Source organism: Psittacula echo (genome assembly GCF_963264785.1).
Source record: "Psittacula echo genome assembly, chromosome: 24".
NCBI lineage: Eukaryota > Metazoa > Chordata > Aves > Psittaciformes > Psittacidae > Psittacula > Psittacula echo.
Genome location: NC_137759.1, coordinates 2,427,254 through 2,447,774, shown reverse-complemented (window position 1 = coordinate 2,447,774; position 20,521 = coordinate 2,427,254). Strand labels below are relative to the sequence as shown.

General features: G+C 50.2%; 1 protein-coding gene across 4 annotated transcripts in view; it reads left to right on the top strand.

The window, feature by feature from the left end:
- The window catches only part of PIP5K1C (phosphatidylinositol-4-phosphate 5-kinase type 1 gamma), a 34,041-nt gene extending 13,571 nt beyond the window's left edge, over positions 1 to 20,470 (top strand). Inside the window, exons 2-17 of one of the 4 annotated variants that reach the window (XM_080634246.1) lie at positions 991 to 1,022; positions 2,231 to 2,317; positions 2,621 to 2,751; positions 3,318 to 3,435; positions 5,314 to 5,466; positions 6,160 to 6,459; positions 6,971 to 7,176; positions 8,475 to 8,558; positions 9,036 to 9,084; positions 10,051 to 10,135; positions 11,046 to 11,207; positions 12,084 to 12,225; positions 12,521 to 12,553; positions 13,630 to 13,734; positions 13,887 to 14,040; positions 17,916 to 20,470. In XM_080634246.1, coding sequence (XP_080490372.1) covers positions 991 to 1,022; positions 2,231 to 2,317; positions 2,621 to 2,751; positions 3,318 to 3,435; positions 5,314 to 5,466; positions 6,160 to 6,459; positions 6,971 to 7,176; positions 8,475 to 8,558; positions 9,036 to 9,084; positions 10,051 to 10,135; positions 11,046 to 11,207; positions 12,084 to 12,225; positions 12,521 to 12,553; positions 13,630 to 13,734; positions 13,887 to 14,040; positions 17,916 to 18,212 — 2,138 coding nt within the window. In that variant the 3' untranslated portion in view covers positions 18,213 to 20,470. The remainder of the gene's footprint in view (positions 1 to 990; positions 1,023 to 2,230; positions 2,318 to 2,620; positions 2,752 to 3,317; positions 3,436 to 5,313; positions 5,467 to 6,159; positions 6,460 to 6,970; positions 7,177 to 8,474; positions 8,559 to 9,035; positions 9,085 to 10,050; positions 10,136 to 11,045; positions 11,208 to 12,083; positions 12,226 to 12,520; positions 12,554 to 13,629; positions 13,735 to 13,886; positions 14,041 to 17,915) is intronic. The other 3 variants (XM_080634247.1, XM_080634248.1, XM_080634249.1) reach the window with 3 other exon arrangements.
- Positions 20,471 to 20,521: the final 51 nt, after the last annotated feature.

Here is a 20,521-nt window from a genome sequence, read left to right as displayed (position 1 = left end):
CTCCTCCAGCTCATGCCCTGAATGTTCATGAGCCAAATGCTCACTTAGTGCCGGGTCTCCTCCACCACTGCAGGGCTTCTTGTTGAATGGTCAGAGTTGTATTGTCTTGGGCTGAAGAAGTGATTTTTGAGCACAAAACCTGATGATTAGTTTGCTGATATGTCAAAGGGGAATGTCTTTAAGCTCAGTGAGGGAAGATTTAGATGAGACAATAAGAAGTGCCTAAAGGGGCCCACAAGAAACCTGGAGAGAGGCTTTGGACAAGGGCCTGTAGGGACAGGCCAAGGGGAATGGCTTTGACCTGCCAGAGGGGAGACTGAGATGAGCTCTTAGGCAGAAGCTCTTCCCTGGGAGGGTGCTGAGGCGCTGGCCCAGGGTGCCCAGAGAAGCTGTGGCTGCCCCATCTCTGGCAGCGTTCAAGGCCTTGGACATGGGCTCATGTTTCCATCTCTGAGATACCTAGTCTAAAAACCCTCATTTCTCACCGTTCACTGTAATGGAGTAATGGTGGCTTCTCCCCAAGGTAGTGCTAGAGATAAATGATGCATTCATTTCTGCGGTATATTTGGACGTGAGGTTCTATAAATAGATGCAATTATCAATGTGGTTTGTCAAGTGCCTTCTGAGTGGCTGGAAAGCAGCTTCCTAAGTGTCTCTCTGGGCTTCTTATGGAACCAACTCTTAGGTGCAGTCTGGACCTATTGCCCTGCAGCAGGGATTTGCAAGAACTGTGTCTCCTGAAGCCTCTAAGAAACATTATTGCTAAGAAAATATGTGCATCTTTGCTTCTGGATGTGGAATTGTTTGGGTTACCCCTGTCATTTCAGACTCGTGCACTGGTGAAACTGAAAACTCAAAAAAGCAGTTGCTTTAAAGGCTTTCCAGCTTGCTTGACAGAGCAAAGCATCAGGCTGGTTTCTTGGTGGGGTTCTTGTTGGGCTTTTTCCCAATGTCCCTACTTTTACTGATGCTCTTCCCTTCTCTCCTCAGGTCTGGCACCGAAGAGGTCAGCCATCACCGAGGTGAGATGTGTAAAGCTGGCCCTGTGCATCCTGTGTTGGGAAAGGAGAACACAGAGCTCTGGGAAATGCTTCTGTCTGGCTTTTTCTGAGCAAAGCGGAATTCCAGAGTACCTTTAAGATGACTGAAAACTTGAGATCTGTTATTTGGGAGAAAGAAAATTAGAGGCAGTTCTCTGGAGTCCCTGTGTTGGCATCACCATAGCCACAAAGGGGTTGCGAAGGGATTGTGCCCACCCTGTGGCCAGTTTTAGTTATGTCATCCCTGATGTCTCATAGTAACTGACTGAGGGCACCCCTTCCATACCAGAACCTGAAGGTAATAAGTAGAGGATCTGTGTTCTGGAATGTGCAGGGCTCTGTGTTGGGTATCACCTGCTCCTGGGAGTGAGCCAAGGAGCCTACAACTTGTGAAGCCATAAAACAAGGGAATATGTCAAGGGACTGATCTTCTCTCACCCCTAATCCAGGTCACAGGTTGCTGAATCACTGTTACCTTCTGGTGCAAAGCTCTTCCCAGTTGGCAGCAGGGAATCTCGTGGGAGGATCTGTGCCTCAAAGCTGTTCCCTGAAGCCCACACTCTTTGGTTTAGGGCAATGTGTTCGACTGATTCTTGCTTGATCTGATTTTTCCATCACTCACCTGGGAGGCTGAACATCCTCCCATGGAACTGCCAGGGATGTGAGACTTGATTCTTTTCTGCTTCCCCAGAAATAATCCTAGCAGGAAGCTTAACTTGTGTGGAAGTTGATTGCACTCTCAGTGCACAAATAGCCCCACTTTTTCCAGGAGGGGAGCACTCGGAAACAAGCCTGGCTGTGCTCAGTGCTTGAAACAGAGCAGGAAATGAAGATTTGTGCAGGAAAAATCACTGCCCTTTAGCACGAGTAGTCCAAGTGCTTGGAGCAGAAATAGCTCCAGCTCTTGATTCAGAGGTAAAACACAAAGAACAGCTGTAGTCTGAACAAAATTATCCATTGTCTGCTGTAGACATCACTTTGGAGAGGATGGGTCTGTGCAGCACTTGAGAGAGACACTGAGATAATGTTGTTCCTTGGGAAATTGCCCTAGAATCTCTCTGCATGCTGCTTGAAGGAATAGCCAAAGCCTGGCCCTTCTTTAAAGTAACCAACCCCTACATGTCATTGGTGGAGTTTCAGCTGTTTGCTCAGCTTCTGGTCTGGGCTTTAGCCATGTTCTTTCATTGCAGGGATCATCGCTATCGGGACAGCCTGGCCAAGGGAAGAAGATTGGTCATCGAAGCGTTGATGCTTCTGGTGAAACCACCTACAAAAAGGTTTGGTTTTGTGCAGTGGGAGTAGCTGCTCTGTGTAAGTGGTAGGTTGAGAAGTTGGGGCCCAGTAGGTGCCAGTCTGAGATAGATAATTTTTTTTGTGCAGCACACTTTTACTGCATAATCTTGCACATGGCAAATCTGGAAGGCTTAACGCAGCTCTTCAGCGGCTGGTAGAATTTGGTCAGCAGTATGTAGTGCCTGGGATGACCCCACAGGAGTCATAGACGTGACTGTATCATAATCCACGGGATGTTATTGGGGTAATTGCTGTGAAATACTCACTGCTCTTTTCTGTCCTGCCAGACCACCTCATCCACTCTGAAGGGGGCCATCCAGCTGGGGATTGGGTACACTGTTGGCAATCTGAGCTCCAAGCCAGAGAGAGATGTCCTGATGCAGGACTTCTACGTGGTGGAAAGCATTTTTTTCCCAAGGTAATGGAGACAGGAAGACAACAGATGAGCAGCCTGCTCTAGTGGAAGGTGGCTGGAGCTGAAGGAGCTTTAAGGTCGCTTCAACACAAACCAGTTTATGATTCTATGAGTTATTTCTTTTCTTCTCACTGATTCTTTTCAAGAGAGCTTCCTTCCATCTGTCTTTAGATCACTGAATTGGATGCTCTGAATGTTTTAAATATGCATCCATCACCTTCAAACAGAACAGTGGGAAGTGCTAGGTTCTGCAGCACAGTGGCTTGAAAGGAAGTACAATGCAAGATGCAGTACTGTCTGCTTGAGTTTGTTAGCCTTCCTCCATGCTTTTCTTTCTACATGTCAATCTAGAATTTCTGCCATGGAATTATACCATGTGTCATGGGTTCAGATAATTTAAAACCTATTTTCCTGTTGTTGTGCCACAGAAGAAAAATGGGTTTTTTGTGCTAAGATTTCTTCTAACAAAGCTGAATTAATCTTAAATATACAGTAGCCTTGCTGTGACTCTGCTTATCTTGTGAGAGGTAATACAGAGGCCCTGCTCATGCCATGTCTCTCCTGTGCAGTGAAGGAAGTAATCTCACTCCAGCTCACCATTATGCTGACTTCAGGTTCAAGACCTATGCACCAGTGGCTTTTCGGTACTTCCGAGAACTCTTTGGGATTCGTCCAGATGATTATTTGGTATGGATTGTTTTCTTCTTTCTTTCCTCCTTTGAGACAAGAAATTTGCCCCTAAATCAAGGCTGGCACCAATTCTTGCCTAAAAGGGACAGAAAAAGAGATAAGGAATGGTTCTGATCCCAGCAAGGAGTGGGAATAAGCTATGGATTTAGGTACTGTACTCAGTTTTGGAGGGGATCAGTGATAGTCCCAGGAAGATTAGCAGCACTCAGTCCAAGTCTTCATTTGCTAAGAGGTGTAGCTGGGTTCCACTAGAGGGAAAGGGAATGATCTGTATCTATGTGTGCTGTGTGAGCTGTGCAGTGGGTTCCCTCTCTGCTGCTTCTGGTGACAGTAACCCTCTGTGTTTACAAGCACAAGGAGTGGTGTTCTGCTGGGTGCAACCTGTAATGTCCCCTGGGGCTCTGAGGACAAAGATGGGAATTTTTCCTTGTGTACTCACTCCAGAGCTATGTGAGTTGTGGTTATTTTAATCATCTTACAGAGACAGAATAAAATACAGCTTGTTCTTGTGCTCAGAAAGCTTCTTAGAGCTGGAAAGGCTGTTTTTAAAATACCCACTAATACAAGCTGCCGGGGCTTGAAGTACACTGGAGTTGAAGTTGGTCCTTTGCATGTATATGATGCCCTGCTCTTTAGAACTGAAGGACATTTATTGAGCTAGGGAAGGAAACACATCCAAATGAGCACAGGTTTTTTTAATAGGCCTTTTTTCTGACTTCAGCTGTAGGTAGGAGCAGTTGTAGCTGAGCACCTTCCAGTAGAAACAAATCTGTGCCATTGCATGGTTTGACAGCAGCAGTGGTCCCCATCTGTGCTACCCAAGATAACACTGGCTGGTTTGATGCGTGGCTCAAAACTTGGGTGAGGCAAAGAGCCTGCCTCAACTGCAAAGGTCACAGCTCTGATCTGTTGTTTCTGCTTCCCCTGATTGTCTCTTGCCTGCCACAGCAGCAAATGCCTTTAATTATGCCTGAGATAATTAACTTGATAAAGTCTCGGATCATTAATCTGTGCAGAGCTGAAAGCTGTTTTCAGTATGTAATGATGAGCAGAGAATTTATTGCTCTGATTATGCCCCTCACATCCCCTCCCTCCCTCTCCCTATCTTACCTCTTGCTGTGGCAGCTCTGACTTGGTGCTGCCCTGAATTTGACCTACACGGTTACCTAGGGGTTGGTACCTGCTGCAAAGGGCATTTGTGTGCTTGCACTTTCTTCTTTTTTAACCATGTCCTCATTTGAGGACCTGCTGTTTGCACAATGATGTCTAGAAATGGCCTCCAAATCCAGTTCCTGATGCTGGACCCCTTTGCTGTGCTTACACTGTGCTGACCCTCTTCTTGTTTGGACACCTGCTCTGATACTTTTCGTGTGTTTCCAGCAGGATTGAGGGGTGAGATGGGTATTTCTCTGTAACAGGGAGCATGAAGCCAGAGGAGGCTGCTGAGAACAGGCAGTGCACTCTCTTCCCTCCAGCACAGTGATGTGTGGTACCCTGAGCAGATTGTCATGTCTCTTAAAATCCCATCTTTTCCTCTGCACTTGTGATGATGTTCTGAAAGAAGCCTAAATGTCAGACACACACAGTGGGAGAAGATAAGATGTCATTATGAAGCCTGGATGTTGCTGAAAGCAGATGATTAGCTTTATCCTGAGCAGTTGGGATGCTCTAAACTGTAGTCTCAGTCTCTAATTGTAAACTGTCCATCCACTTTGCTTAGACCTACCCTATAATGAAAATAGTTCTCACTGAAGCTTTGCTACCCCTTCATCTCCCGGAGAGACAGCATGCTGAGGAAAGCCCTCAAGGGTGTCGGACTCAGTGTGCAATGAGTGAGGCCTAAAAACATGATCTGTTTTCTCTTTTCGTCCATAGTATTCCCTATGTAATGAACCTCTGATAGAGCTGTCAAACCCTGGTGCCAGTGGTTCTCTCTTCTATGTCACCAGCGACGATGAATTCATCATAAAAACTGTGATGCACAAAGAAGCTGAATTCTTACAGAAGCTCCTTCCTGGCTACTACATGGTGTGTATCCCCCCAGCACCAATGTTAACACAAATCCAGGCCCAGAAGCACAAATCCTGCCAAGTACTTGCAAAGACCCTGTCCCTGGTTTATCCTGGGCCAGAGAACAGCTCGTGATTTCTGACTTCTGGAGAGGTGAAGAGAGCTAATATTTTTAAGCTTGAAGTTCTCACTTACTGTGTTTATTTCTCCTCCAGTTTGGTTTCCCTTTTTTAGCTGCTGTTGATGGAGAAAGCAGGGACTTTCCAGACTTGGTTATTTGTGCAGAGAGTGCTGAAAATCCCATTCCCTGTATTCAAGGCATAGTGGTATTTTCGGGTCCTAAAGCCAGTGAAATGCAGGAGTTTGTCACATGTGTGCAGTAAGTTCTCGTGTAAAGTTGAGAATAGCTCTAAATGAAGACCCCCTGTCAGACTGTTCCAAGATCTGTTCACTATGAAGGTGCTGGCACAGGGTGCCCAGAGAAGCTGTGGCTGCCCCATCCCTGGCAGTGTTCAAGGCCAGGTTGGACACAGGGGCTTGGAGCAAGCTGCTCCAGTGGAAGGGGTCCCTGCCTGTGGCAGGGGTTGGAGCTGGAGGAGCTTTAAGCTCCCTTCAGCCTAACCCATTCTGTGGTTCTGTAACATGTGTTGAACACAGCAGTTCTCTGCCACAATGACTTTTCCCTGTGTTTTTTTCCCAACCCGTCTGCAGAATCTGAACCAGAACCCCCGGACGCTGCTACCAAAGTTTTATGGACTCTACTGTGTGCAGTCAGGGGGCAAAAACATCCGTGTGGTCGTGATGAACAACATCCTGCCTCGTGTGGTGAAAATGCACCTGAAGTTTGACCTGAAAGGCTCCACCTATAAACGCCGGGCATCCAAGAAGGAGAAAGAAAAGTCCAGCCCTACGTACAAGGATCTAGACTTCATGCAAGACATACCCGAGGGCCTGATGTTGGATGCAGACACCTTCACTGCACTGGTGAAAACGTTGCAACGTGACTGTCTGGTAAGGAGGGGAGCAGGTTAGTGAAGTTCTGTGGCTCTCAAGCATGACAAAGAGCAAATGATTGAGAAGCTTACTAATCTGCTAACGCCAAAGCAGGATAGATCACTTCTCTTGCGCTTTTCCCTGAAAGCAAAGCAGTGGAGTTGGATTTCGTGACAGCCTTTGAGGACTAAGGCTGTGCTGCTTTGCCTGGTGCCTCAGATCATGGCAGCCTGCTCCACTTGGAGCTGATCTGTTGGGACTAAATACATTTTTCCTATATAGTGTGCAGTACATACATGGGACAACACTGTTATTTGCAAGCCTTCGGCCCTTTGGGTTGATTATGGGATGGCCAAACTCCATGCAATCAAGTTCAGAGATGACTTTTGATTCAGAACTGTTCAGGCTCTGGCAAAGGAGTTGATAGAGGGGATGTGGACAGGCTGTCCTGTGCTTTGGTATCTGTGCTGCATTTGAGCTGCTGGCCTGATATTTTGTCTTTGTTCTTAAACTCATTACTAACCTGTAGGTGTTGGAAAGCTTTAAAATCATGGACTACAGCCTCCTGCTTGGGGTTCATAACATAGACCAGCAAGAACGGGAGCAGCAGTCCGAGGGAGCCCACAGCACGTCGGATGAGAAGCGTCCCGTGGGGCAGAAGGCACTTTACTCCACGGCCATGGAGTCCATCCAGGGTGGGGCTGTCCGGGGGGAGCCCATAGACACAGATGACGCGTAGGTGAAAACCTGGTTCACTTGGAGGGGGGGGTGGAGGTGGAGGCTGGAGTAGTAAATCCCAAATGAGGCCCATATGAACTGTCAAGAGTGAGCATCTCTCCTGGGGGTTGTGGTACTGCTGCCAGTAAAGCAGCATGGTGTGAAAGGGGGAAGCTGAGCTGAGAAGTAGTGCTGGAAGACTACAGCCTCATATTTCTCCTCTTAGGCCAGTCTAGGTTGGCAGCTCCTGTAACAGCCTCTGAACATCTCCCCGTGCTCTGGGAAGGATAAGCTTGCTCAGTTCTACCTGAGCATCCAAATACTGGAGTGGAAGTAGGGATCATCCTGTCCCTAGAAGCTTGGAGTTAATTCTCCATCACTCCATCTTTGGAATCCCTGGCAGTAGAATAGAACAGAATAGTTTGGGTTGGAAAGGACCTTAAGGTCATCCAGTTTCAGCACCCCTGCCATGGGTAGTGACACCACACGCTAAACCATGTCACCCAAGACTCCGTCCAGCCTGGCCTTGAGCACTTCCAGGGTTGGAGCATTCACAGCTTCCTGAGGCCATCCCAGTGTGGTTAGCAAACAGCAGCATAGCCAGGTGCTGGAAACGGGTGGAGCTGTTTGTGGATGGGGTTACCCAGAACCTGTCCTGTGCCTGCCCTGTGGCTCTCGTGACTGTCTCTGTGGCTCTGGGTACCAAACGTGCTAACAAATGGTGGAGTTTGCTCTTTGTGGGTGTCTGAAACCAGCTGCTCCAGTTTTGATGGAGGATCAGTCACAGCAGAGCCAGGATAATGCTTTGGTGTTTCCATTCTTCCAAGCAGCATCATTAATTCCAGTGGCATTCTTTTGTTGTGTGCTGGGGCTTGCGGTTGCTGCACCTGTGACAGGACTGATGTTAGTGTGGCTGGATCTGGAAACACCCTCATCCTTGAAGGTTTGCTTCCCTAATAGGCAGGCAGCTTGCGCTGACCTGATAAACATTCTGAGCCCCAGAATAAGAAGTCCTGCAGCTAAGAGAAGGCAATGTGGTGCTGCCTGGCCCAGGCAGAGCTGTCAGCTTTTTTCCTGTCCTGATCGTTGGTGTTTGGTGATCCAGGGAGGCAGGAACTCTGGGGACACCTGGTGTGAGATGTGCTGTGTCAGTCAGTGACTTCCCCTGGTTGTGCACTAAAGTGGCTTTGCAGGTTTTGCACTGTGACCACCATATCAGAGCCCTTTTTTCAGTGCTGCTGCTGCTGCCCACCCTTCTGCAGGGCTCGGGGTGTTATTTTGGGGATGCACTTGCTGAAGTTTTGTTCTGCCTGCAGGATGGGAGGAATCCCAGCAGTGAATGGCAAAGGAGAGCGTCTCCTGCTCCATGTAGGAATAATAGATATCCTTCAATCATACAGGTAGGTAACTTTGCAGTTGTCTGTCCTTTAAGGATGTTAACATCGATTTTAATCCTGAATGGAAGCAGCAAGGTTTTCCTCTGCTGAAGGGTTTGCTAATGAGTAGGCAGGCTGCCTAAAGCTGTCTGTCCGTGCGTGGCGGGGGCTGTGGATTTTTATCCTGTCCTTAGAACAGCTGGTGATGCAGAGCCATTCTTCTAAGCTATAATAGGTTTCCAAGGCATCCTAAATCCAGGGCTGGAAGTTGATTTTCTGCCCCTCTTGGAGCCCAGCTCCACCTTCCCTGTAGGGTTCCCAGGCAGTCCTGACCTGGCTCAGAGGTGCCGGTGTGCTCAGGCGATCTGTCTTGGCTGCAGGAAAGCTGCACTTGGATGAAGGAGGAATTGGTAGCAGCTCAGTGATCTCCGCTGTGTGGTTTAGACATAGAGTATGTGCCTGAATCTGTCTCTTTCTCTTCACTTCTCCCCTGGAATTTAGGTTCATCAAGAGGCTAGAACATACCTGGAAGGCCCTTGTCCATGATGGGGTGAGTGTCTGTCCAGGCCATGGCAGGATTACCTGCCTTGGCTTCCTTTATGCTACTTGCTGCTGATTACCTTGCTATTTATAGTGCCTGAACTGGCACAGTTGAAGCTGATGGAAGGAATAGTTCTTGCCTCTTATACCACCACAGAGGCGTAGTGCCACTTATTCCCAATCAGGTTTTCTTGCTCACTCCACCTCCTTGCATGTTTAGCCGTTGTGTTACCAGCTTTCCTCCTCTACTCCCATCTGTCATTTTCCTCCTCCCCATGACACCAGAAGCTGTACACACACATTGTGTGCATTCGGGTGTGTGTTCAGGAGCCCTGTGTTTGCTCTCTTTGGCTGTTTCCACTCCAGTAACTGTCTGCTAATAAATCCCTCTCAGTGCTTCCCTGCTGCCGTGTCTCCTGCAGCAGCCATGTGCACGTTTACAAAGGAACAACCTTGGATGTGGAAACTATTTCTCAGCATCACAAATCCTGGCTTCCCTTAAATAATAAGGCAAAGGAAGTGTGTGGCTGCTGGGTCATGGTGCACAGTGAAACAGCAGAGACAGAGACAGCTCTGGGTTTATGATTTTCAACTTAAAAGTGCAAACTGTGAGATATATGGAGAAACTTGGCTGCACGTTGGGGTCGGTGCCATGTGAAAGGTCCCTAAATGTGCCTTTGAATGGCAGCAGAGCCAGGAGAAATGTCATGCGCGTAAAACTCCAGAAGGCTACAAAGGAATAAAATCACCAAAATCCATTCTAAAGTTACAGCCAGAATATAATCAAATGCAGTCAAATCAAAGGCGATGCTCCAGGCATATTTATAGCATTAATCAGCTCATTTCAGTTAAGCCTTTCCATTTTAAGGCTCTATCAGGGCTAAGTGTTGGAATAGAAAAGACTCTGCTGGTTGTGACAGAAATTCTGCATTGAGAGGTAGTTTTCCAATGCAATAACTGCTCTTTGCTTCTGCAGGACACGGTGTCTGTGCACAGGCCCAGCTTCTACGCAGAGAGGTTCTTCAAATTCATGACCAACACAGTGTTCCGAAAGAATTCCTGTAAGTACCTTACCCAAGAGTAAGCCCTCGTAAGTAAGCCCTTACTTACTCTTACCCAAGAGTAAGTAAGTATGCCCTTGTGATGAGTCAAAGCAGTTGTGCTGCTTTGGTCCACGTGAAGAGTTTCTGGGCTAGAGTCTGAGCAGGCTTCTCCACTGGGGGGAAGAGCAAAGCCCTCAGGTTGCCATGGCTTGCTTTGCTCTGCTTAGACTGGCCCCAGGAGCTCTCCTCTCCCCACAGGCTGGCTCACACTCAGCCCTTGGGAGATGGCACTTGCAGATTACATGTGTATGTGTGCCAGAGGTGGAGGCCTCTCTCCCTCTAGGAAGGGTAAAGTGCCTTTGGTGTGGCAGGAGTTCAATGCCTGAGCACCCTCTGGGGAAGGAATTGCTCCTCATCTCCATCTAAACCTCCCCTGGTGCAGCTTGAGGCCATTTCCTTTTGTCCCATCCCTTGTTCCTTGGGAGCAGAGACCAGCCCCCTCCTGGCTCCATTCTCCTGTCAGGCAGTTGTAGGGAGCGATCAGGTCCCCCCTGAGCCTTCTCTTCTCCAGACTGAACTCCCCAGGTCCCTCAGCCCTTCCCCATCACACTGTGCTCCAGGCCCTGCACCAGCTCCATTGCCCTTCTCTGGCCCCGCTCCAGCACCTCAATGTCTCTCTTGTGAGGAGCCCAGAACTGAACACAGGATTCGAGGTGCAGCCTCAGCAGTGCCCAGCACAGGGGCGCAACCACTGTTGTGGTGCTGCTGCTGCAGACCAGGATGGTATTGGCCTTCTGGCTACCTGGGCACAAACTAGCTCATGTTCAGCTCCATCACTCAGCATCCCCAGGGCCTTTTCTGCCAGGCAGCTTTCCATCCACTGTGGTTGCTGGTAGGAATTTCATCTTCTTTCCCTCCTGTCATCCAGCTCTGAAGTCATCTCCCTCAAAGAAGGGGCGCAGTGCCTTGCTGGCTGTCAAGACTGCTGGTCCAACGGCTGCATTTTCAGCTAGCCAGCTTCCCTGTGAAAAGGATGAGACACAGTATGACCTTCGTGCAGCCCGGAGCTACCCCACGCTTGACGATGAAGGTAATGGTCTGGTGTGGTGCCTCATGGCCCTGTGATTACCCTCTCTCTTGTAGCAATTCCTTAGGATCCTCCCCCATCCTCATCAAGTTCCCCAGTGTTCACTGACCACGTCTTCCTTGATGGATTGCTCTTCACTGCTGTGTCTTTGCAGGTGCTAAGCTTCACCAGGACAGGGGAGAATGTAAGAGTATGCTCTCTGGTCACAGCACCAGGAGTTAGTTGTTTGGGGAAGCAGCTCCTCTGCACTGAAGACCGAATCCATTCTTTGCAGCACTGTAGGGTTCTGAGTAAAAATGCTTGCTTGCGTCACTGCTGCAAGGCACCAGCAGTCATAGCCCTTGAAAAAAGGGGTGGAAGGGAAAGGCTGGGAGCTATAGGACTCTAATGACAGTGAATAGTTACAAGGGCCGTCAGAAAAAAGACAGTTTGCCTGGTTCTGTGCTGCCTTTTGTTTGCTTCCATCTGGTCTGGCCTTACACATAAGTGGTGAAGGGCAGGCTCCTCGAGTGCAAAGCAGCAAGCACTGGATTCATCCCTTAATTCACTTTGATATTTGTCTCTGGTGATCCAAGACTTTTAATCCAGCTTTGGTTGCCAGCGAGATGCCTTCACTGGCATTACATTTCCTGTAGTGTCTGTCTATCCCACTGGGAATGGTGCTTACTGACTCTCATCTAGAGGATGTGTTGGAAGACACTTGCATTCATGAACCCAGCTAAACTTCCTGCAGTTTCTATTTGAAATGAGCAGTCCCAGGGAGGGTGGGCAGGTTGATGGTGGAGCAGCCTCTCACAGGGCTGGTTTAGGTGAGGTGTTGGTGTTTGACCTACTCATCCTTTTCTTCCTTCGTCTCTCCTGCCCTCCACTCTGGACCAGCAGGCAGGCCAGACCTGCTACCCTGCACACCTCCTTCCTTTGAAGAAGCTACCACAGCTTCCATAGCCACAACACTGTCTTCAACATCTCTCTCTGTTCCCGAGCGATCCCCTTCGGAGACCTCTGAGCAGCCCAGGTACAGGTGAGTACAGCGCCCACTCATCCCTGCCCTGCTGCAGCCAGGCGGCTGCGAATCCTCCTCATGCTGCACATCTCAGCAGCTGCCCTGTGATCTGGAATGGTAATGACTGCCTTTAATGAAACCTCTCCTGGGAGCAAACAGACACAGCTTTGGTGGGATTAATTATTGCTGGGAGAAGTGTCAGCTGTTAAGTAGAACGTCTCCCTCATGGGGTAGGGAGTTAGAGCTGGGGGCAGTACAGGATTCCTGTCTTAAATCACTCCTTAAACTCTACTGTTCTTGTTTCCTTCTGCAGGAGGCGTACACACTCCTCAGGGCAGGATGGCAGGTAAGGAAAGTCTCATCTCTTCTTGAACTGCTGTACAGAAACCTCAAATTCATCCTTATGTCTCTTGAAGGGCTGAATGTGAATTTCAGCAGCCCCAAGATTTTGGCACGATCCTCTGCAGGATGATGATCTGCTTCCTGCAATCAAATGATCCCAGTTATTTAGATAGAATTTTCCGTACAAGTGGATCTCTCAGTGCTTTGTGAGGAAAACAGAATCATAGAATGGTTTGGGTTAGGAGAGACCTTAAAGCTCCTCCACCTCCAACCCCTGCCACAGGCAGGGACCCCTTCCCCTAGAGCAGCTTGCTCCAAGCCCCTGTGTCCAACCTGGCCTTGAACACTGCCAGGGATGGGGCAGCCACAGCTGCTCTGGGCACCCTGGGCCAGCGCCTCAGCACCCTCACAGAGAAGAGCTTCTGCCTAAGAGCTCATCTCAATCTCCCCTCTGGCAGGTTAAAGCCATTCCCCTTGTCCTGTCCCTACAGGCCCTTGTCCAAAGCCCCTCCCCAGGTTTCTTGTAGCCCCTTCAGGTGCTGGGAGCTGCTCTGAGGTCTCCCTAGAGGTGATTTTTCTGATCTGCTGGGGAATCCCCTCTGGGGTTTTGAGAAGAAGAGGAGCGAGTTGCCTGGCATGGAGCTGGATGGAAGTGCTGGCTCTTGGCTCTGGCTTCCAGCCATGGGTGGCACAGAGCAGGACAGTGCTGCCAATGAACCTGGAGCTCATTTTTTTCCCAAGCATGTGCCATTACCTTCTCCTTCCCATGAGGACTGGAGCCAGCCCTGCTAGCACAGGCAATTACTGCAATAGCATGAGGTATTAAACTGAAGACTCTCACAGACAGCTCCTGAGTGTGCAGGTAAATCTAGTGTTAACCCTGGAGCGTGCTTGGGCAGCTTTGAGAGTCTCAGAAGTCAGAGGCTTTGACCCTTGTGTGGTTGATAAATAATACCAGGCAAACTCTGGGCACAGGTGTTCCCCAGAGGCCAATTCTCTTTCCTCTTGTACTCCATTGACACTGGCTATTTAATGCCTTTCCTCTTGTCCTTTTTTCCCACCTCTCTCTTTGGTTTCCAGGTCACACGAGGAGGTGCGGGTTGAGGAGGAGATTCAGCAGATCAGTGTCGAGCTGGAGCCCAAGTGTGATGTTGAGATCGTAGCTCCTGAAGAAGATGACAAAGAGTGAGTGTTCTATGATGCTGGGCAGCTTTGCAGACCCCTGCCTGGTGTCATTTGATCCTGGATGTGACAGTGGAGCATCTCCAGCATCTCTGTAGTAAATCATAGCCTTGCTTGCTCATTTCTGATAGACTCTCATCTTTTCCCCCCTCCAGAGAGGCGGCTTCTTCAGCCTGTGCCATTGTAACATCCACAGCTACTATAGAGGTAGAGACAGCCAGCCAGGCCTCGGAACCAGCCAGCCAGGCCTCGGAACCAGCCAGCCAGGCCTCGGATGAAGATGATGTGCCAGTCACAGACATATACTTTGTAAGACACCCTCTCTGCCTGGCCAGTTAGGGGTGTGATGGGAAAGGCTGGACGAGGCAGTTGGGTGCAGGGCAGTGCCATCTGCATGTTGAGCACCTTGAGATCTTGACACTGGGTGGTTTTTTGAGTGCAGGCAAGTGGATTAACCCTTAGAGAATGCAAACCAGCATCTTGTAGGACTCAGATGGGTGGCACTGCTGCTGTGGATGTAACCGTAGGTATGCTGCTCTACTTCCAAGCAGGGTGAAGGGTTTATCTAGGCCATCTTCACTCCTGGGACAAGCCAGGGTGAATGCAGGTGCAACTGAGGGGTTCTTCCTTCCTCAGCCAGAGAGCCCGGCTGCTTTCCTGAGCTCAAACGTGCCACAGTGGCCTAGAGCCAGAAGGGAGGTGATTGCGGTGGGGCTGACCTTGGGCTCTGGTGAACTCTGGCTTTTCCTTTCCCTGCAGGCAGATGCATTAGGTGATGCAGTGGAAATCTAGTGCTGAGACAGGGAGTAAGTGAGGTGGTTGCTGGTTGGCAGCAGAGTGCTGTGGAGCCTGGAGCTGTTCCTCAGTCAGCTCTCACAATGCCTGAGCAGCTTCTGCAGACCAGAGAAGAGTTTTTAGCCACATGGATGTGCCCTGTGCGTTCCCAGAGCAGAGCTGAGGGTCTGACCCTGAGAGCTCTCCCCTGTGTCCAGTTGCTGGAACCATCTCAGTAAAGGAGGTGCCCATCTCCTCCCTGCTCTGACACACTGTTGGGTACGTGGTGATGGAGCTGAGCTGAGCCCTTGTGATGAGCTCTTTCAGGCTAACCTAAAAATGTCAAGGTCTGCCTTTCCCTGTGCTTGCATGACTCTGCTGCAGAGCAGCTCACTCATTGCCGAGTCATCCCAAGGCTCGTGGGAGCTGTAGAAGGAATCAGCTCCATTTTAAAGGCTCGTCTGGTTTGGGTTTTTATGCATGCCAACAACTCCCTCTAACCCCACCTGCTCTTTCTTTGCCTATGGATGGCAGCTGGCTGCAAGCTGCCTGTTCCAATGGCAAGTGTCTTATAGGAAAGGTCAGCTTCTCTTCCTCCATGTCCCCGGGCATATGGACTCACCCCCCAACTTGTGGGAGTCCTCTTTATCCAGAAGAAACCATCTGTGTGCAGTATGTGCTCCCAGAGAGCGTGACCGACTGCTCATCAGCATTTCATACTTCATCCGAGTCCTTGTTTTCTGTTAAATGTGTGTCGTGTGCTGTGGAGTGTTTCTCACTGCTGGCATGAAGGGAAAAGCTGATTTTGGGTTCCCATGGGCGCTGTCCTTGGAAAAGTGAGCTGGAGCATGGGAGTGCAGCAGGGCTGGAGCCACGGCTGCTCACTGCCAGAAGTGCTCCAGGGATGATTTTTCAAGTCCCAGGGGACTGTGATCTGATCTCTGGGAGTCTGCTCCTGAAAGGAGAGCACTTTATCCTCCTGTTCACCCCCAGGGCAATGAAAGTGCAGAGCTGGTGGCAGGGCTTGGGCACTGCTCTTCCCACGCATGCACGGCTTTCCTGCCTGCTGAGCCCTTCAGGCCTGGAGTTGTCCAACCCCGTGGCTGTTGCTTTCTCTTTCATTTTTCACATCATCCTTTTTGTTTTTTCCCTCTTGTTTCCTTTCTCACCTCACTCCTCCCGGGCCATCCAGTTCACAGATGGGAGGTACTGGATTTGCTCTCCCCGCCAGCACAGATTCCGAACCACCTGGCTTTCCTCTGGGAGTGTAAGTGAACATGCCAGCTCGTAGGGGAGCAGAGCTGCAGCTTTGAAACACTGGGGCCAGTGCTCCCTTTCCTTTGGATGCTGGGGCTCTGTGTCATGTGGTGCAGAAGAAACCAGGGGAGCATACTGGAATCACACAAATGGATCTTTCCTGTAGGATCTTGTAGGAACACGTGTTCTGTCCTGCTTTTCTGCAGGCTGGTGACACAGCTTCTGCCATGGGATGGGCTGTGCTATCACCCGTTCCTCAGATGAACTTGCAAGCACCAGAACTGGCCAGAGAGGCACCTGAGCCTTTGTAGGTAATGTTAGACTCAGCCCAGGAAGCCAGATGAGATTCCAAAGAGACCATTAAGATGTTTTGAAGCTGCTGAAAACCCAAGTCTTGACCTTTTAGGCTCATGGCAGGGATGGTGAGCAGCTCCTACAACTGAAGGAGTTAGGAGTTTCTGCTGGGTTAGGAGTGGTTTCAGCTCTCCAGCCCTTCTCAACAGCACCAATGTGCTCCCTCCTCACTGCAGATTTTCTGGGAGCGGTGAGGGTTTTCCTTTCCCTGCCACAGGATGCAGGGAAGCAGTTGAGTATTTAGGAGCTGAATCCAGAGCTCAGACTGCTTCCCTTCTCAGGCTTTGAGAGAGCTCATCTGCTCAAAGGCAGTGCCAGAGCCTCAGCACAAGCATTTGTATAGCATGGTCCTGCCATTGCCTGCCTTTGTGGTGGGCATGGAAAAGCAGGGCCATGAGGTGCTTCTGATGGCACCACAAAGTGCTGCACCTACCTGGCCAAGTGGGCAACATCCCCCAGCAGCTCCTCCTGCCTCTCAGCCTGGTTTGGCTGCCTCAGGACCAGGAGGGTTAGTATCAAGCACCAGATGCTCCTTTATGTCTCTTCTGGGTTTGCAGCTCCCTGCATGCATCTGAGCTCCAAAAGGCTCTGGAAGAGGCTGGCTGGAGCCTGCAGTTCAGTCAGGATGGATGAGCAACAGGATAGGGGGGAGGTTTTATGCAGTGTTGAGCTTTTCTGCGCCTCTAGCAGAGCCCTGTGAGAAGGTGCAGGCAAGGTTGTTCTTCCCTCCGTTCTCTGCTAATGAAGCTGCAGTTATTGATGGGGTTCAGCATGTAGAGCCCAGTGCTTCAAAGCTCCTCTGGCTTTTTGTCGTTAGTTTCTTGTACATTGTAGACTGTTAAGCCCCCTCCAGGCTTTTTCCAAGCACCCAGTTCCATTTCTCTTCCTCTGCAAACCCCAGGCTGTCAAAGGGTACAGTTTCCTCTCTCTGGGAGCACCTCTGGAGACAAAAGAGCCCATTTGCAGAAGAAGTGGGTTGTCACCCCCCCAGGAACACTGGAAGCAAACACCAGCCTTTGAATCCTCCTGGGCTTCTCTGAGCTGTGTCAGTAGCAGAAGTGTCTTGTCACACGATGCCCAGTGCTGTGATAACCAGCTCCCTTGACACGCACCCTCTTCCCCCTTATTCTTTCCAAGATCCACTTGTGTTTTGCCTCCTTTGCCATATTCGTTCCCATCACTCCACTGTCTCCAAGACACTCGGTGATAACTGTTTCCTTTCTGTGGCCACCATCCACCATGGTCTAACCCACCCATCTGCTGCCTTGCTTGGCCTGCAGGGAAGGGGGAAGGCGCAGCAAACCAGACCATGTTTCACTGTAAGATGCCAGCTTGTCTCATGCACACGGCTCAGGACAGGGGAGGTTGAGGGCTGGGAGTGAGTAGCAAGAACCACGAGCTCTGTCACTGCCCTTAGGTAAGTCCTTGCCACATGTCTTTCGGTTGCTCTAGAGCAGGGTTGCTGCTGTGGCAGGGAGGGAGCTGAGGTTTCTCTGGCATCTCAAAGCTCTAAAAAGCTGTCCCTGCAAGAGCAATGGTTGTGCCATCCCTGCTGCAGGGGAGCAGGGTGCAGTGTTAGCTGCTGGTGGGCTGTCCCATGTATGTACCAAAGATGAGGAAGGCTCCTCTGCTGAGAGCTGGCACCGAGCTCAGTTCTCTCCCTCAGGTGGACTGTTCTTATGTATTGTTTCCTACTCTTTTTTTTTTCTCCTTTTATTTGTTCCCTTTTCTCTCCTTTGCACCCTGCTCTGCTGCTGCTCTCCTTGCATTCTCCCCACCGTCTCTGGCCACTCTGGCAGCCGACAGACGAGAGGAGTTGGGTTTACTCCCCGCTCCACTATAGCGCTCAGCTCCACTCTGTCTCTGATGAGGAGAGCGATACAGTAAGTGTACGAGATACGGGTGCTGGGTGCCCAGTGGGTCAAGGTCAGAGCTTGTGGCTGTGTCGCCTCAGCGTGGGGGCTCTTGCATGGCTGCAGCAGAGCCCTGCTGTGACTCGGGTCAGCTCTGTGGCAGCAGGCGAGATCTGTGCTGGCAGAGCAGGGGCTGTGGTTTGTTCTGAATGGTGTGGTGCAGTGAGAGCTTTGGGGAGCTGAAGTTCTCCAGTGGGGTTGTCATTACTGGAGGATGCAAGATTTACAGCCTTGGACTTCTTTCATGCTTGATGTGATTCTGGGGAGTTGGCTGGGCTCACATGGAACCACACACAGGGCCGAGGACAGGTGCTGACTCTGTTTTCTCTGCCTCTTGCAGTAATCTCTATGCAGACACAGAAGCCCCAGAGAGCAGCAATTCCCTCTGCAGGTCGATGTGTTCCCTTTTTGTTGATGCAGCCATTCCAGTGGGATGGGGAAGAGCTTGCTGACACCAACCAGTATTGCTGCACTGCAGGATCCCGGGCACTGCATTTCAGAATGGAGCAAAACTATAACCGTGTCTTTCTACTTATCCCAGACGTGGGCAGCAAAGGAAACCACCCACAGCTCCTGAGGGAGGCAGCAGCAGGGTGTAGAGAATCCTGAGTAGTAATACAGTGTTTTCCAGACGTGCACTACCGTAGCTACCTATCCATGTGTGATACTGTGAACCTTTTTAAGTTTTTAACCGTGTATTTATTTCTTTTACGTTTGCACAGAGACAGCACAAATGTGCTTTTTTAAATGTTTAGTTTACTGCACTCTTTTTTTTTTTTTTCCCTTTTATTTTTGTTTCTTTTCTTTTCCTGTCATATATTTGTGCATCAAAAAGGAGTGTGAGACCTCACTGGAGAACTGGTAGGAGCACGTTGCTGGGGAGGGCAGGGACCGGAGTGGCTTCACTGGAGGCAGCAGCATGGTCTGACCAACTGATGGAGTCGGGAGGTTTAAGGCTGTCCAGACTCTGCCACGGTTTTGCTGAGTGATCTAAGGCAAGTCACTTGACCACTCTGTGCCTCGGTTTCCCCCGTGATAAGGGGTGCACAGTACCCGCTTCCGTTAAAGCACTTAAACCCTGGGATGAAAGGTGCTATGAAAATGCAATGTATTAAAGGCCATGGAATAGAATCACTCCCATGTTACAGTAGTCCAAAGCAGCCATGCCAATTTTCTTGGATTAAAGTGTCGCTGGTGACTTCTCTCAATCTGTGCCACTGTGTGGGGACAGCAAGACTGATCCTGGACCAATCCCGAGGGACAGTGATGTTGTCACCTCAGCTCTCCTCTGCGTTCGCCACGTGCTGCACCACTGCATCACCCCTCACTCTGTGCTCTGAGTCCCAACACTTCATCTGAACTACTGCTGCACCGGACACACTGGCACAGACAGATGTGCACCTCCTGGGACCAGCTGTGCCTGGGCCGGACACTGCATCCCACTGGAACCACTTAGCACCTTGCATGCTCATGGGTGTACTCGGGGGGGCACAACCATTGGGTTCACATAGATCATCTGTACCTCAGGGTGGTCAGCAAGGCACTGGAGGCGGGAATGGGAGCTTGGCTCTGCCACCAAATGCCATGTTCGTGGGCTCTGTTGGTGACTGGGATGTTGCCTGTGGTAACATCAGCTGCTGGGAATCACTGTTCAGCTGTCTGAGATAGTTTGCTTGAGGAGGGCTTTAAAGCAAGGGCATTTGGTGTCACCAGGTGGTGTTAAGACAAGGCTTGCCCAGCTGCCAGCAGGGCACACGCCATAGCATTGTCTTCAACTCCAGCAAGCCCATCCTCATGTCCCAGAGAGAAGAAAGGGAATCCTTTAGACCAGAAGGAGCCAGGTCTCATTCCTGTGCTTTATGAGCCTTGCTTAAGAAAGAGGGTCAAAGTGTCTTTATTCTCATTACAATGTTCAGACTGTCCTTGGGATTCCTTGTAGAGGAGTGGGGGAAAGGGACTCTTCTCCCAGTCTGAATTCCCAGCAGTGCTCAGGACAGCTTAATTCAGGTCCCAGTGGGGAACTGGGCTGGTGGGAATCGCTGCCATGTGCTGAACTTGGTGAGGATCTTCAGGAATGGATGTTTTCTTGCCTAGCAGTGCAGGACCCAGACTTCCCCCCTTTGCCTGCAGATGCTGAAGGCTGTAAGGTGTGCTGCTCTCAAGAGCACAGGCTGCAGATCTTGCAAGCTGCTGCCATTAGATGTATTCATGTATTTACCAAATAATCTATCGGAAGTCTTTAACTCTCCCCTTTGAGTCACTCCTTGATGGCTCATGCACCCAGCTGCCAGCATTGCTCCATGGCAGCCCTGCTGCAGGCTGAGGAATGTCTCTTATCCCCTCTCTGTGCCAGCCCTGGGCTCCACGGGCTGTGAGCAATGCTCTAGGGGCTTGGAGGAGAGGGGGCAGGAGGAGTGTGATACCTACAGCCCAACCTGCCTCTGGGCTGAAAGCTGGAGGCTTCAAAATGTTGAGAATTCAGCCTTGTTTTC